Here is a 17,557-nt window from a genome sequence, read left to right as displayed (position 1 = left end):
CCCCTCAGAGGAAAATACAAAAAGTCTGGCAGACTAGGTTTTGAGGGCTCATAGGTGGCAGTCCTGCTGATACTGGTAGTAAGGGTATTTCAAGGAGTCTGATTTCATGTGTTGTTCTGAAGTTTTGTTCTGTGGCTTGAGCCTGTGCATCCCACAGGGACTTGGGTTAAAGTCATGTGGCAGTGTGCATTCTACTTAGCTGTTGTCCTTATTACTTAGGGCTATTTTTAATGGTGAGATCACGTGTTTTCTTTTATACTTGCAGTACATTAAGGACACCCTTGATCTGACATCTGAAAGTCTTTCATTTGAAGGAATGGGATCTTTTGGATTGACCTTTCCTATGCGAAACTTTTTTTTTCCCCCTAAATTAATGGTAAGTGTAGAAATCTGTATAATTCTTTGGGGGCAAACTGCCTGTCTTTCATTTACTAGCACAGTGGCTGGAATACTTCAGGTGTTCAAGAAATCTTGATTGAATGAATGAATTGAAAGAATGGATGAATTTATTTAATTGGGAGTAGAAGAAATTAGTTGGAAGTAGAGGGAGGGTTTTTTTTTTTCCTTTTTTACATATGGATGTAGTTAAGCATAGTTAAGTGTATACAGATGGATTAAAAAAAAAAGAAAGCTAACCTAATTTTTCTTTTGAAAGTAGAAAAAGTTTATATTATTTTTAAGAAATAATGAATTTTAGAGTGTTGGTTTTTGAAATCTTAGGATAGATGTTGGTATTTTAAAGGAGAGATTTAGATAATTTTGAAAGATATTTATAAAGTAGAATTTGAAGAAAAGTGAAAGTCACTCAGTCCTGTCTCACTCTTTGTGACCGCATGATCTATGGCCCATGGAATTCTCTGGGCCAGAATACTAGAGTGGGTAGCCTTTCCCTTCTATAGGGGATCTTCCCAACCCAGGGGTTGAACCCAGGTCTTCTGCATTGCAGGCAGGTTCTTTACCAGCTGAGCCACAAGGAAAGCCAAAAGTAGAATTTAGTGGATAGTAATTGATTAGATGTGAGCAGCAAGAAAATATGAAAGAATATGTAAGTTTCTGCCTTGATCAGTTAAGTGAATGGAAATATCATTTACTGAAACTGGAACCACAAGAAGATGGACAGGTTTGCTTGGTAATGATGAGGGCTTCAATTTTGGTCCATGATTGACAACATGATATGCAGAAATTCTCATTTAAGGAATTTGAATAGTTGGAGAAGAGACGGCAAAACCATCCTGTGGTTATGTGCTTGAGATTTAATTTTGTAAATGGAAAGGGAAACTATGGTAGAAGGTAAGATCACCTAGGGGTTTATATAAAGTGAGAAGAAAACAGAACGCAGGTCAGAATTCTGGTAGAAGCAGAAAAAAAAAATGATGCTTAAGGAAGAGTGGTCAGAGAGCTAGGAAGTAAGCTATTTGGAGAGAGTGGGGAAGAGAATCTTGACTAAAGAGGGATATGGTTAATGGTGTCAGATAGTAGGAGAGATCTTAAGTAAGATAAGGCCTGCAAGAGGTCCGTTAACTTTAGGAGCAGGGAGGTACTGTGACTCTAGAGAAAGCAGGTTTCATAGAGGATGGAGATAGAAGTCAGAGTGTAGGAGTTGAGAGTGAGACCACAATGGAGGATGTGGAGAAAACTCATTCAAGAGTTGGTTTTAAAAATGGAAAGTGATGGTAACTGAGGGTAGAGAAAAGTTTTTTGTTTTTCTTCTTAAGATGGGAGACAAACAGTGCTGTTAGGAAGGCATGAGCTAAAGAGAGAAAGGACCATCACTGGAGAATGTAAGAGAAACCAGTTTTATAGAAGACAAAAAGGGAGAGAAAGCATTTGTAAATGTATTTGAAGATGTTTAGGACAGAACAGGGATTCAAAAGTTGCTCCAGAAAGGTCTGGTTTGGGGGAGTGGGGATCAGTGGGAGATAATGCCAGAAAGAAGAACTGAGAGTCTGCATCTTCCCTGCATAATTAACAGCCTATTTCAAACTTCCCCTCCTTAGCATTTGGAACAACAATTCAGAACCTTGGGGATAAGCAGCATTTACTATGGATTTGTTCTTATATCTGCCTGTCTTTCTAATTGCTGTTTGTAAGAATATGTAGTTTTAAAATGTTTTTTTATGCTAGTGATTTTTTTTCTAGTTTCTATTGAAATATAAAGTACTTTAACTTTCTCTATGGCGTTTTTGTTTCTGAATTAATTAATTTCTGCCATTTTGTTTTTTCTTCCAAATTACTTTGAATTTACTTTTAAGCTCTTAGTTTTTTTTTTTTATTATTAATTTATTTTGGACAAAAATTGTATCTAAGGTATGTACCATGATGTTTCAATAAATGTATATCTTGTGAAATGATTGCCACAGTCAAACTAACTGGTGTATCCATCACTTCCCATAGTTACCTTTTTTGTGGCAGGAGGTGGGGGGTGGTGGTGGTGCTGCTGAAAACACTTGAGATCTACTATCCTAGCACATCTCAAGTATGCAGTACATTGTTGTTAATGGTGATGTACCGGAGAAGGCAATGGCACCCCACCCTAGTACTCTTGCCTGGAAAATCCCATGGACGGAGGAGCCTGGAAGGCTGCAGTCCATGGGGTCGCTGAGTGTCAGACACGACTGAGCGACTTCCCTTTCACTTTTCACTTTCATGCATTGGAGAAGGAAATGGCAACCCACTCCAGTGTTCTTGCCTGGAGAATCCCAGGGACGGGGGAGCCTGGTGGGCTGCCGTCTGTGGGGTCGCACAGAGTCGGACACGACTGAAGCGACTTAGCAGCAGCAGCAGCAGTGGTAAAGAATCTACCTGCCACTGCAGGAGACACAAGAAATGCGAGTTTGATCCTTGGGTTGGGAACATCTCCTGGAGTTGGAAATAGCTACCCTCTCCAGTATTCTTGCCTGTAAAATTTCATGGAGAGGGGAGCCTGGCAAGCTACAGTCCATGGGGTTGCAAAGAGTGGGACACAACTGAGTGACTGAACACACACACACACACACACACACACACAGTCACCATACTGTACATTAGGTCCCTAGAACTTATTCATCTTATAACTGGAAATCTGTATCCTTTGATCAGTCTCTCTCCTTTCTCCCATCCTCTAGTCTCTGATGGTAACCACCATTCTTACTGTTTTAAGAGTTTTTTTTAAGATTCCACATATAAGGGAGATCATGTGTCTGACTTATTTCACTTAGCATGATGTCTTCCAAGTTTATCCGTGTTACAAATGGCAGACTTTCCTTTTTTAAGTCTGAATAATAATCCATTGTATATGTGCACCACATTTTCCTTTTCCGTTCACCAAGGACACTTAGGTTGTGTCTTTATTTTGACTGCTGTGAATAGTACTACTTTCAGCCCTTTCTGTTTTTAACTTCTTTAGGTAGATGCTTTTCACAAGGGACATTTTCATTATTTTTAATTCAAAATACTTAATTTTTTTCCTGTTAACTTTTTCTTGTTATTTAGAAGTGTTTCTTAATTTCTAACACATGGATATTTGTTTTAATGCTATTTTTTTAAATTTCCAGCTTAATTAGAGAATATATTTTATATGATCTAAACCCCTTATTATTTCTGAAGATTTATTTTGACCCATTTGATTTTTTAATTTCCAAATTTAATTTGAAAAGAGTGTATATTCTGCAGAAGCTTTTGAGTGTAGTGCTCTCTGTATGTTCATTGAGGCAAGTTTATTAATTTTTTAATATCTATATCCTATTTTTCTGATTTTCAATGAGGAAATATTAGACTTATTTATTTTTCTGTTCTGTTAAATTTTTGATATTTTAAGGTTGTATTATTGGATGTATACTCAATGTAAGTTAATTTTTTCATGGTGAACTTAACCCCTATGATTATGAATTGACCCTCTTTACTGTAGCAATTCTTAGAATGCCTTTCACCTTATTTTTTTGCTTAGTATTAATATTGCACGAGGCATCTTTTGGTTAGCATTTTCTTGATGAATCCTTTTTCTTCTTATCTTGAATTTTTGCGTATCCTTATATTTATATATATCTCTTAAGTGCCACATGTTTGCTTTTAGTTTTCTTTTTCCAGTCTGACAATCTCTGCCTTCTAACTGGAGCACATAAGTCATTTAAATTTGATGTAATTGTTTATATTTTCATCTTTATGGTTACCATCTTATTTTGTGATTTTTATTGGTTCTTAGTTTATGTTTCTTTTCCTCTCTTTTCTTGCCTACTTTTTGCATTAGTTGAATTTTTTTTAAATGTGCTTTATTTTTTTAGGGTTCTAGATTCACAGAAAAATTAAGCAGAAAGTATAGAAAGTTCTCATATACCTACTAGTCACCTCACCCAAATCCACCCCCTCCCCACAGCCTTCTCTACCAAAATGGTACGTTGGTTACAATTGATTAACGTACCTTGACACATCATTACCCAAAGTCCTTAGTTTATGTTAGGATTCACACTTAGTATTGTGCATTCTATGAGTTTTGACAAATGCATTATGATACCTGTTCAGTATTATAGTATGAGAAAATTCCACTGCTCTAAAAATCCTCTGCTTTCCCTAATCATTACTCCCCCTGCCCAATCCTTGGCAATCACTGATCCTTTTTTTGACTATCTTCATAGTTTTGTCTTTTCCAAAATGTCATACAGTTGGAACTATACAGTGTATAACCTTTCTAAGATTGGCTTCTTTCATTTATTAATGTGCATCTAAGGGGCTTCTGTATCTTTTCATGGCTTGATAGCTCATTTCTTTTTAGTGGTGAATGATATTCCATTGTCTGGATATACCACAGTTTATCCATCTCCTGTAGGACATCTTGCTAGCTCCCAAGTTTTGGCAGTTATGAATAAGCTACTGTAAACATCTGTTTGCAGATTTTTGTGTGGACAAGGGTTTTGATTTCTTTTCAGTAAATAGATACCAAGGAGTGTGATTGCTGGATTATATTGTAAGAGTATATTTTATTTTGTAAGAAATTGCCAAACTGTCTTTCAGAGTGGCTATATTCCTACAGGTGGTGAATGAGAGTTCATATTGCTTCACATTCTTACTAACATTTGGTATTGTCAATGTTTTTGGATTTTCACCATTGTAATAGGTGTGAAATGATTTCTTATGTTGGATTAATATATTTCTTTATTACTCCATTTTCTCTTTCTACTACTTTGGAAGTTGTATACTCATTTCTTTTCTTTTGGACCTTCCAGGGAACTGTTGGCTTGAAGTAAACTGGGAAAGATTTGGCGGCCCCAGGATATCACAAGTTGAGCTTACTGTTTACTATATAAGGATTGCTGCAGTCAGAATAGTGAAAGTTGTGCTAATGGATCTGATCTGTCTAGCAACTCTGGGTCAGCCCAGCAGCCTCCCCCGAGCCTTTGTTGCTTCACCTGTAAAATAGCATTGTAGAAGATGAGGTAACTTAATATGGGTCACTTGAGGGGAGTAGGACTGAGGGGAGGAGAGACCAACTTTTAAAATCTGAGGCTAATCAATACCTCTATTTCCTTTCAGACAATATAAGGACCTTCAGTTCAGTTCAGTTGCTCAGTCATGTCCAACTCTTTGCAACCCATGGACTGCAGCCCGCCAGGCTGCAGTCCTGGAGTTTACTCAAACTCGTGTCCATTGAGTCAGTGATGCCGTCCAACCATCTCATCCTCTGACGTCCCCTTCTCTTCCTGCCCTTCAATCTTTCCTAGCATCAGGGTCTTTTCAAATGAGTCAGCTCTTCGCATCAGGTAGCCAAAGTATTGGAGTTTCAGCTTTAACATCAGTCCTTCCAATGAATATTCAGGATTGATTTCCTTTAGGATGGACTGGTTGGATCTCCTTGCAGTCCAAGGGACTCTCAGGAGTCTTCTCCAACACCACAGTTCAAAAGCATCAATTTTTTGGTGCTCAGCTTTCTTTATAGTCCAACTCTCAAATCCATACGTGACTACTGGAAAACCATAGCCTTGACTAGACAGACCTTTGTTGGCAAAGTAATGTCTCTGCTTTTGAATATGCTGTCTAGGTTGGTCATAACTTGCCTTCTAAGGAGTAAGCGTCTTTTAATTTCATGGCTGCAATCACCATATGCAGTGATTTTTGAGCCCCCTCCAAAAAAGTCAGCCACCATCTATTTGCCATGAAGTGATGGGACCAGATGCCATGATCTTAGTTTTCTGAATGTTGAGCTTTAAGCCAACTTTTTCACTCTCCTTTTTCACTTTCATCAAGAGGCTCTTTAGTTCTTGTTAGCTTTCGCCATAAGGGTGGTGTCATCTGCATATCTGAGGTTATTGATATTTCTCCTGGCAATCTTGATTCCAGCTTGTGCTTCCTCCAGCCCACCATTTCTCATGATGTACTCTGCAAATAAATTAAATAAGCAGGGTGACAATATACAGCCTTGACGTCCTTCTTTTCCTATTTGGAACAAGTCTATTGTTCCATGTCCAGTTCTAACTGTTGCTTCCTGACCTGCATACAGATTTCTCAGGAGGCAGGCCAAGTGGTCTGGTATTCCCATCTCTTGAAGAATTTTCCACAGTTTATTGTGATGCACACAGTCAAAGGCTTTGGCATAATCAATAAAGTAGAAATAGATATTTTTCTGAAACTCTCTCGCTTTTTTGATGATCCAGCGGATGTTGGCAATTTGATCTCTGGTTCCTCTGTCTTTTCTAAAACCAGCGTGAACATCTGGAAGTTCATGGTTCACGTATTGCTGAAGCCTGACTTGGAGAATTTTGAGCATTATGTTACTAGCATGTGAGATGAGTACAATTGTGTGGTAGTTTGAACATTCTTTGGCATTGCTTTTCTTTGGGATTGAAATGAAAATTGACCTTTTCCAGTCCTGTGGCCCCTGCTGACTTTTCCAAATTTTCTGGCATATTGAGTGCAGTACTTTCACAGCATCATCTTTTAGGATTTGAAATAGCTGAACTGGAGTTTCATCCCTTCCAGTAGCTTTGTTCGTAGCAATGCTTCCTAAGGCCCACTTGACTTCACATTCCAGGATGTCTGGCTCTAGGTGAATGATCAAACTACCATGATTATCTGGGTTGTGAAGATCTTTTTTGTATAGTTCTTCTGTGTATTCTTGCCACCTCTTCCTAATACCTTCTCTTAGGTCCATACCATTTCTGTCCTATATTGAGCCCATCTTTGGACTTTAAAATTTTTCAACTATTTTTAATACTTTTGCCTGCCTCTCAGCTTATATGTCATTGTATTTCAATTCTGTTTTTATTAAAACCTCAAAAGAAATTGCTATTATGCATTTAATGCACAGTTTCATACTTGTGTTTCTTACTTTTCTTTTTTGTCTGAAGTCTTCAGAGCACATAGTTTCTCTTGTGTTTGTTGAAGTGAGATGTCTAAGTGTTGCTTATTTGAAACCTATCTGTCTAACCACTTTTGAAATGTTGGCTTTCTCTTTGCCCTTGTACAGTTTCACTGTGATGTGTCTAGACATGAATATTTCTTTCTTTTAAAATCCTGCTTTGCATTTGTTGAGTTTCTTGTGTCTGTAGGTTATTATTTTATGTGAGTGTGGGACATTTCTTAGTATTTATTCAAATTTTGCCTCTGCCCTCATTTCTTCTTATTAAGCAACATCAGACATACCATGGCACTTCTCACTTTGCACTCCAAGTTTCTTAAACTATGCTTAAATATTTTAAACTAACTTTCAGACTAATGCTTTCATGTCTTCCAGTTCTTTAATCTGTAAATTTTTTCCATTGAGTTTTAATTTTAATTATTATGTTTTCTTTCTAGGAATTTTATTTATTTCTGTCTAAAATCTAAGTCTTTTTTTTAATAGTTTACTGTTTGCTACAGTATTTTCAACCTTGATTTTTTAATTTCCTTAAATATAATGAACATAGTTACTTTATAATTTGTGAAGTGAAGTGAGAGTTGCTCAGTTGTGTCTGACTCTTTGTGACCCCATGGACTATAGTCCATGGAATTCTCCAGGCCAAAATACTGGAGTGGGTAGCCTTTCCCTTCCCCAGGAGATCTTCCCAACCCAGGGATCAAACCCACGTTTCCCGCATTACAGGCGGATTCTTTACCAGCTGAGCAACAAGCAAAGCCGAAGAATACTGGAGTGGGTAGCCTATCCCTTCTCCAGCAGACCTTCCGTGCCCAGGATTTGAACCGGAGTCTCCTGCATTGCAGGTGGATTCTTTACCAGCTGTGCTATCAGGGAAGCCCATTTGTACCTGCTAATTCTAATACGTTAATTCTTTGAGTTTGTTTCTGGTTTCTACTATTTTTACTGGTTCTCGTTACTGGTTCTTATGATGCCATATTTCATTATGTCACTTTTTATTTGAAAAATTACACTTGGGGAGTCTTTGGGGTCTGGAATGAATGTGTGTATTGATTCCCCCAAGTAAAATTGTGTTTTTGCTGTTGATGTGCACTACCTGTCCGGAACCTCTTTGGGCTAAGTTCAAAACTTAAGGTGTTTTGGATACCCAGGTCAAGAAAATTTGGATTGCAGTTCAATGTGATGGCTGACTTTGAGCTATGGTTTCTCAGGAACAGGATCCTTTCCCTGCTGTCCCTCACCTTTGCCTTCAGTACCAAGGCAGCTTTCTTGAGAGACCTCTAGGTGTAAGAGAAGTTGGGTGGGAATATAGCACCTTATGTTGAGAATATAGAGCTTAAGGGTCCAAGGTTTACAGTGGGATTGCTTGCCTGTTGGATTCCGTATCTTTGACAGGCCTAGACTTACGTTTTCATCATGAATTTAAAAGCTAATATTACTCTTTTGATCTTAGTTCATGTTCAAGGCTCTGGGTTATCTGTCACCACATAACTTATATATAAAAACCTTTTTTTTTAAAGCATTCTCTAGTTTTATTTGATTCTGCGGGAGGAATAGGAGCAAATGTCACCTATATATCTTCTTTTTGCTAAGCTAATTATAGGCCACAGACATCCTCTTTTTTCCTCTGCTTCCCTGGATATAATGTTCCAGAACATTTTAATAGTTACTGTGCTTTGGGATTCTAAATTAGATTTAGGGTCCTGAGAGCCATGGGTCTCAGAATCTTAGGAGACTTTATTATCAGAGTTGGCTTCTAGGATCATGGAAATTCTAGACCAGTATAGCACAGGGAAATTTTTTAGTGAGTTTTATTTAAGTTTGAAAAAAATCTCTACACCATAGCCACATTTCATAGATTCAAAATCATCTGAGCCTCTTTTATTACCATAGAAGCCAGTTTTCATGACAGGTAATAATTATCTTATGAATATGTTAGAAGGAACTCTAAAGCAAACCTTTGTAGACCGTTGTTTCATTTTTTGCCATAAAAGTGTAATATCCTTACGTACTTTCAGCCTCTAGGGAATACAGAGTGTTCTGTGAACACTTAAATATTTCTAGGTAGATCTGAGCTCTACTTGAGATTGTTGCTATGTTCAGATTTAGATAAATTATATAATCATATCTTTAGGGGGAAAGTAAAAAATGAAACGTCCAAAGACAAAAGAAAGAGAAGATTATCATAGGGTGGACTTGAGGTAAGAAAATGCGTGGCTGATAGAGACCTAGTGCTGGAAAACAAAGGGAAATGACACTCTTCCAAAGATTTGATTGCATACCTCTGCTGTTAAAGTGGGGAACCTGGAATAGTTTTTAGTTTGGGTTCAGGCCCTCCATTTTCTTTTTCCCTCCTTCCTTCCCTCCACCTCTCCCCTTCCCTCTTTCAACCCCTGCCCCCATACACACTCCATGCACATTCACACTAACCACTCTTAGCCAAAGTGTATTGGTTCTGTCCTGGCTTTTGACAGTGGAGGTTCACAAGTTGGAGAACTGATACACTTACCACCCAGGGCATTGAGTAATCTATGACCATGGCAAATCGTTACTAGGAAAGGGGTAGGATTATCTCTCCCAAGTATATTAATAGGATAGAGATCTAATGACTTTGATAGGGCATTAGAGTACCTTTCTCTTCCACCTGAATTTCCTTTTGTCTTCTTCCAGCCTTTCCTTAAGAATGTTTGATTTTAACTACCTGAAGGCCATGTGGATTATGGTAATTCCTCTGAACAGGAATTTAGCACTTATGCTTGATTATTATGTAAGAACAGTAATTATGACTTTTAATCATTATGACATTAAATAAATGTCAGGTTACTATTGTAAATTTCATATAATTATGGTATTTTATCACTCATGGATGCAATTTAAAGAAGTTATTGCTCAACACTATAGCAAGAGCATCAATTTTAAAAAATCCAATAATTTACTGCAGAAACTATAGTAGTATGTTTTCCTTATATATAGCTATATAGTATTTAAACTGTGATTCTGGGTAGAGAACAGAAAACTAGCCTTCTGTTGCCCTCAGGAAGCCAAAGGAGTAGACAGAAGAGAAAGTACGTTGTTGCCTTTGCCCATGAAGAAGCCATCACCATTCTTATTTTTCTCTGTTAATTTTGACATTGAAACGTATTCTAGATTTTAAAATAATTTTTTTCTTGAAGTAAGACGTGTCAGTTTGAGCACTTTTGAAATACGTATTTTCACAGTTGAGAGCTAAACTCAGTGGACATTGAGCATAAGTAGATCACAATTAAAATCTGAAATGTTAATACATTAAACTATTAAATTTTTGTAAGCTAAACAGATAAAGTTTGTATGTTGATGTAGTGTGGTGCTATCATTTTGGTGATGGCAGTGGTTTTGCTTTATATACTGAAAACGATACTAAATTTGTATGATTATTGCCTAGTCAACACTAGGTGGCGCCATTGTGTAAGGACCATATGATGGATTATTTGGAAGTTGTTTTTTTTTTTTTTGCTTTTTAGGGAGCTAGGAGGATGAAATTAATATTCTGACTAGAGGAATATTCTGACTCTTTGGAAATGAGAATTCTCAAACTTTTAAAATGAACATGTTCTGGGATTAAAATGGTGGCCTATCTTAAAATGTAAACAACAAAGGTCCCAAAGTATTTGTATACTCTTTATATTGCCTTTTAAAGCTCAACTAACTGCAGAAGAAGAAGGGAAAAAACAACACAAAAAACAGAAAAGAAAACTAATCTAATTTGGTTTTCTATAAATATTTAAATATTGAATTGCTTTGTGACTGCAGTTAAGACAGGCCAACCCTTTATTATTTCAAGTCATTCTAAGATGTCATAGGACTTGAACAATTATCTGTAATAATATATTTCATCATATCAAGTGATTGTTGATCAGTCAGAACTAGAAAATAGCTTTCCTCTTGGCATGTTTTGTCTTCTTTTATCCACTTTAAAAAAAAGCCCTTGCAAATTCCTGTGTAAGTTTGGGTCATTAAATTATTAAATTGAAGATTTAGTTTCTAAAATGAAAAGTAATTATTGTTGATTTACTTGTATATTAAAGAGAAGAAAATAGTTCTATACAGATAATTATTTAAAGCCTTAAGTCTTAATTCTGAAAGTTATTTTTCCTTTTCACTTCTTTTCCAATTTGAGATAAGGGTTTTTTTTTTTTTTCCATTAAAAAAAGTAATTTATGTCTTCCAGCAATTTAGTGAATAATGTTTCAGTTACATTCATATTTAAAAGTCAATATTTTGGAAGTACAAAGTGAAGCCATCTTACCATTTTACCATTTTAAAACATTCACGAATAATCACAGAAAAATCAGAGTCAATGTTAAGTACTTCAATAGGCTCATAACTGATAGAATTACACAATCTATATGTGCATTTTTACACTTTTCTGTGACTCATATATCCTCTGTCAGAGCTATATAAAAATGATTGTATGTCTCAGTAATGTAATGAAACAACGTAGAATTTTAAATTTTTTATAAACTTATTTTCCATTTGCAACTATACAAAAATTACGTTTTTAGAAATTTAAATTTATATCTTACGGAATTCTTTCCCTTTAACATATATAATAATACTTCTCTTTCTATCACTTTTAGTATTTTTGTTTTGAATCTTTGATATTTCAAATTTTGACCAAATTATGTATTGTATTATTTATTCATTATTTATTTCAGAATATCTTCAAGCTTCTTTATCATGTATAATACCAGGTAGGCTATTATCAGTAATTGGCAGAGTAGGTTCATAAGGCAGAGTCATTTTCTTTTTGTGAAACAGGAGGATATATATATATAGACTCACAGACACACACACATCAGAGATAGTTTGGGATTACTTTGTAAGTACAAGTAGTTGGACTGTGGCTTATTGGATGATCTATATTGCTATTTAAAATTTATTTTTGGTCTCCTTTTTAACTTTTGGAATGTAATATAATTAATATTTTATTTAAACAATATAGATTTAGTTTTTGAGTAATGTAAACCAATGTTAGATAAAATATCATGGAAACAATTTGTGGAATTGAAAAATCACTATTTTTATAGTAGTTGGCAGCATTTATAGAATGACTTGCTGCTCTTGCAGATATATCCATTATCGCAGTTGTCACTATTTAATGGCACCCATGTTAGTTAACTACATTAGCCAGGGGGCTGAATAGCTATGAAAATGGGAGTAACCTTTGACCTCAGAAATGGTTCTTTTAAAAGAGGATTGAAACATTGGTGATAGGAAATTTGAATTGCTCCTGCAGCTGCACTGTTTGTTCTGTGAATACTTAATTTACTTTGGAGCTATACTTTTTCTTCTCAATCTGTCAGTCAGAAGCATCAAATTCACTTCAGGAAGGAAAAAAAATACTTCCTTCCCAGGTCTGTATTATTGAATGCAGTATTCAGGCTTCAAACAGTTTCATTTAGGTCATACACATATAATCTTCAGAATGGGAATCCTCACATTTGACACGCTCTGTTAAATATATAGCTCATTCAGACCCTATCCAAGGTATTGTTATTCAGCCCGTTATTTTGGATAATCCTTTTAATGACTGTAACTCAACTCAGCTATGTAGAAGCCTGGTAGACTATGGAGATATATACATGTGGGGTGTGTGTGTGGGGGGGGGGATATGTATATATATTATTGAAATATAAATATGTGTGTATGTGCATACACATATAAATTCGTTAAGGCTTTATAAGTAATTTGGATTTTGTATTATATATGTACTTATTTATTTAGGTATTTGAAAGATAAACTGTGCAAGCTTTATATTTGATGTGTGGGGAGTTATATACGGAATACGCATTAGGGTAGTGGGATCTCTGTAACTGATACTCAGTTTTCGGCTCGTGAAAATTTGGCTGAAAGAGATTTGAAAGTGATGATGAAAACAAAATCAAGTTAGTCTGTGGTTTCATTAGTTTGAAGTTATTAAGTAGTATGGCTTTTACTCAACTTTTCTCCGCTTATATTTAAACAGTGAATAATACATTTGTCAATAAGCGAATGAGGGGGAAGAAAAGGTCAGAAACCCAGCAATTGCTGCTTTAACACCCACTGAGGCAAAAATGAAACATTTGCTATGTATTTTAATATTTATTCCTCTTTTTATAATGTTAAATGATTTCGAAAAAGCAAGAGAAAATATTGTGGTAAAAAGCAAAATTTATGAAAGCAATCTTTCATATGAAAGAAATGAGTTTTTAATATTATATTAGTATAATTAAGAATAACGAAGTAAAAAAATGTATGATTGTCACTTTCTTTATTACACATTGTATTGAATTATAAATTCTGACTGAGCATGTTGGCATACAGTTTTTAAAAATCAAAGTGTTACTGATGTCCATTTGAGTTAAAAGCTTATTAAATCAAAATGGGATCAATTAAAAACTGAAATACAGAATTTAATCATGTTTTAACTAGAAAAATATGTAGTTCTAGCATCCGGCTTTTCGGCACTTCATATTTACCGTAAGCAATCATGTATAGAGATACGATTATTAGAATATATAATATGGGACATACTCTTACATGTTTTCTGGTTCACTGTTAGCAGTTCTTTATGTGTGAAGGGCTAGCAGTGTCTCTTGCAAGCACCAAGTTCATTCTTTAACCAACTGTGAGAGAGGGTTTCTGTATCAACAAGCTGCCGTCTCTACTCTCTTTACTTGAATGGTGTACATAATGGTCTGCTCTGAAAGTGAACATTTTATATAATGAGTTTTCTGAATTCCTTACTTTCTTTTAATTCATCAGATTAGTTTGTTTACACTAGCTGTTAATACTGACTTTATAAGAGTTTAAATAACCTAATTGTAAAAGAAAAACATTTTGCTGTTTTGGAAGTTTTAACAGAGACCAAAATATTTATGTCTCCTGTATGAAAAATAACTGGTAAATTAAACACTACTTCTTAATATAGAAAACTAATTTTTTTAAATAGAATTGTGTAGACCATCTTCAAGCTGCCTTTAAATCATACAAAACCACAATTTTTGTATAGTTTTTCAAAGTCTAGCTTGTTTTAAAAATGTATTTGCTTTTCAGAGTAATACTTACTACAAAGCTCCTAGAACATAAACTTTTAATAGAATATCTTGCTTTAGAATACCAATAAATATGATGATATTGTTAAACTGTTTAAGAAATTAAGAATACAGAACATTTCCTGAGTCACTCAAGAAATTATTTATTTTTTATTTACCTATTTGTCCATTTATAAGTTAATTACAATACTTAATGGAATTATTATTTCAAATTCTGCAATTGCCTGTAGATACTACTAGAAAGAAATATATTAATAAAAAGTTAATATGACAATACTTGGAGTAATCAGTTTTACTAGGATTTTTTTTAAGCCATTGTTTATGGAACAGACCTTAGCACACTCAGATTATTCTGTATTACAAAAGCGTTGGCAATGTGAAAGAATTCTATCTACTTTCACCGTTTAATGCCTGTACAATTTTTACTGCAAATGTAAAGAGCTCCTTTCTGTGTCAAAAAATTAGCTAGATTGCAGTGAGGTAATACAGTTTTCTAGATAGATATAAATTGTGAGTTTACTATCTTAGAAGAAAATACACGTTGATTTTTTAAAAAAATGATAATTGCATATATCTGGGAAAAGTTTCACATTTTAGGTTTCTTTGAAATACTTTCACAACAGATGTTGAAGCAATATTCTTTAACAGTTTATTAAAAGCTCTAGGAGGATTGGGTTCAAGAACTGCAAAGGAAAAAAATTGAGAAAAGTCTGAGAAAGACAGCAGCCTATGAATTCAAATGACTAACACTATATTGCTTTGAAAATATCTGCACTAATCAAAGATAGTGGTTGTATCACACCTCATGTGATTTTCAGAACAAAAGTGACAAATTTCTGTAAATAATTTATTTTTCTTAAATGTTTCTTCAATAGAAGTGACAGAATTCTGACTCTGAGAACCATTAGACGGTGAAATTCTATCAGGCTAATTCCATCTTTTCTTTTAGCTTTATTACATTAAAAAACATAAACCCTTATAATTGTTGAGTTCTTGTCAGTTTGGAAATACAAGTCAAAATAATATATACTTTAAAAATATTTTCCTTGAATGGTACGTGAATGAATGTTTTTAAAGGAGGTGTTGACACCAGAAATACTTATTCATGTTAAGCTATAAAGAAAATATACAGAATGATATAGTACATTTAAAACAGACTTATATTAGTAATATATGCTAAAATTGTTGGGATATAGAAATCATCTTCATAGCTGGACAACCTTGCCTGTATAAATTTCTTTCCATTTGAATACTCAAAACAATTTGTCAAAAGAAAATTTTTTCTTTTGAAGTGATAGTTTAAAATGTTTTAAAATGATAAAAAGTTCTAAACTCATGTGGATTACAGCATCCTAATCCCCTTGTGGCTCAGTGGTAAAAAATTTGCCTGCCAGTGCAGGAGACACAGGTTCAATCCCTGGGTCGAGAAGATTCCCTAGAGAAGGAAAATGGCAACCTACTCCAGTATTCTTGCCTGGAAAATCCCACGGACGGAGGATCCTCGTGGGCTGCAGTCCATGGGGTCGCACAGAGTCGGACAAGACTGAAGCGACTTGGCAGCAGTAGCCAATGCAGGAGACACAGGTTCAATGCCTGGGTCAGGAAGATTCCCTAGAGAAGGAAAATGGCAATCCACTCCAGTATTCTTGCCTGTAAAATTCCATGAACAGAGGAGCCTGGTGTGCTACAGTCCATGGAGTCACAGAAGAGTCGGACACAACCTAGCGACTAAACAACAAAAAACGATTCTATAATCGTTTTTTCTATAATCTGTAGAAATTCTATAGATTTTATAGAAATTCTATAATATCGTTAATTCTATAATCGTCACATTTCTCTTGTTTTTCAACACGATCATATTAATCAGTCATTTTGTATGCAATGAGTCAATTTTTATTTTAATATTTTAGTTGGAATTCTGTAGATCTAATTTTATAGTTTTACTTTCGTTTAATACTGTTAACACTAATTTACAATACTTGGTCATATGTAACTGAGGGATTGATAATATTTTACTTGTTTAAAGGCAGAATCCTAGACTGCATGCCTCTTGAGGTTCTTTTCTAGTATTTTGAGGTGTATGTTTATAATTCAGATGATGGTCTTTGAAATTTAAGCCTTATTTTAACGTATCTGAAATTTTTTCAAAAATTCTTGTTTTTCTGAGCCTAGTATGTGGTGATTACAAATTTATTAAGCCCAGATTTTGGCATTGGGAGACTACTTTTCATTTGCCTATTTTTAAAATTTTATTTATTTTTGACAAGGCTGAGTGTTTGTTGGTGCCCAGGCTTTTCTCTAGTTGCAGTGACCTAGAGCTATTCTCTAGTTGCGATATGTGGGCTTCTCATTGTGGTGACTTCTTTTGTGGTGGCACGTGGGCTTCAGTAGTTGTGGCTTCTGGCCTCTAGAGCACAAGCTCAATAGTTGTGGCATACTAGTTTAGTTGCTCTGCAGCATATGGGATCTTCCTGGACCAGGGATCAAACTGGTGTCCTGTGCATTGCAGGGGGGATTCTTGACCACTGGACCACCAGGGAAGCCCTGGGAGTGTTCTTTTTTAGCAAAGATAAGGCATTCCTTCAGTCATTCATTTGACAGCACATATTTATAAAACGTCTGGTATGTTATATATGAGTAAGTAAGTTACCTCAGTTCAGTTCAGTTCAGTCGCTGAGTCATGTCTGACTCTTTGCGACCCCATGAATTGCAGCACGCCAGGCCTCCCTGTCCATCACCAACTCCCAGAGTTCACCCAAACCCATGTCCATCGAGTCAGTGATGCCTTCCAGCCATCTCATCCTCTGTCGTCCCCTTCTCCTCCTGCCGCCAATCCCTCCCAGCATCCGAGTCTTTTCCAATGAGTCAACTCTTCGCATGAGGTGGCCAAAGTACTGGAGTTTCAGCTTCAGCCATCATTCCTTCCAAAGAAATCCCAGGGCTGATGTCCTTCAGAATGGACTGGTTGGATCTCCTTGCAGTCCAAGGGACTCTCAAGAGTCTTCTCTAACACCACACTTCAAAAGCATCAATTCTTCAGTGCTCAGCCTTCTTCACAGTCCAACTCTCACATCCATACAGGACCACTGGAAAAACCATAGCCTTGACTAGACGGACCTTTGTTGGCAAAGTAATGTCTCTGCTTTTGAATATGCTGTCT

The 17,557-nt window shown here is 35.6% G+C and overlaps 1 protein-coding gene across 4 annotated transcripts in view; it reads left to right on the top strand.

Annotated features, from left to right (window-relative positions):
* Positions 1-17,557, top strand: part of WDPCP (WD repeat containing planar cell polarity effector) — a 293,475-nt gene that overhangs the window by 51,090 nt on the left and 224,828 nt on the right. The window contains exon 1 of one of the 4 annotated variants that reach the window (XM_027555617.1): positions 269-376. The exons of the other annotated variants lie outside the window; for them this stretch is intronic. Within the exon in view, the coding sequence (XP_027411418.1) occupies positions 317-376 (60 nt within the window). The 5' untranslated portion in view covers positions 269-316. Of the gene's footprint in view, positions 1-268; positions 377-17,557 lie in introns of those variants that run through there. 4 annotated transcript variants of the gene reach the window in all.

This window comes from Bos indicus x Bos taurus, chromosome 11 (assembly GCF_003369695.1).
Source record: "Bos indicus x Bos taurus breed Angus x Brahman F1 hybrid chromosome 11, Bos_hybrid_MaternalHap_v2.0, whole genome shotgun sequence".
NCBI classification, from domain to species: Eukaryota; Metazoa; Chordata; class Mammalia; order Artiodactyla; family Bovidae; genus Bos; species Bos indicus x Bos taurus.
This window is presented reverse-complemented; position numbering and strand designations above follow the sequence as displayed.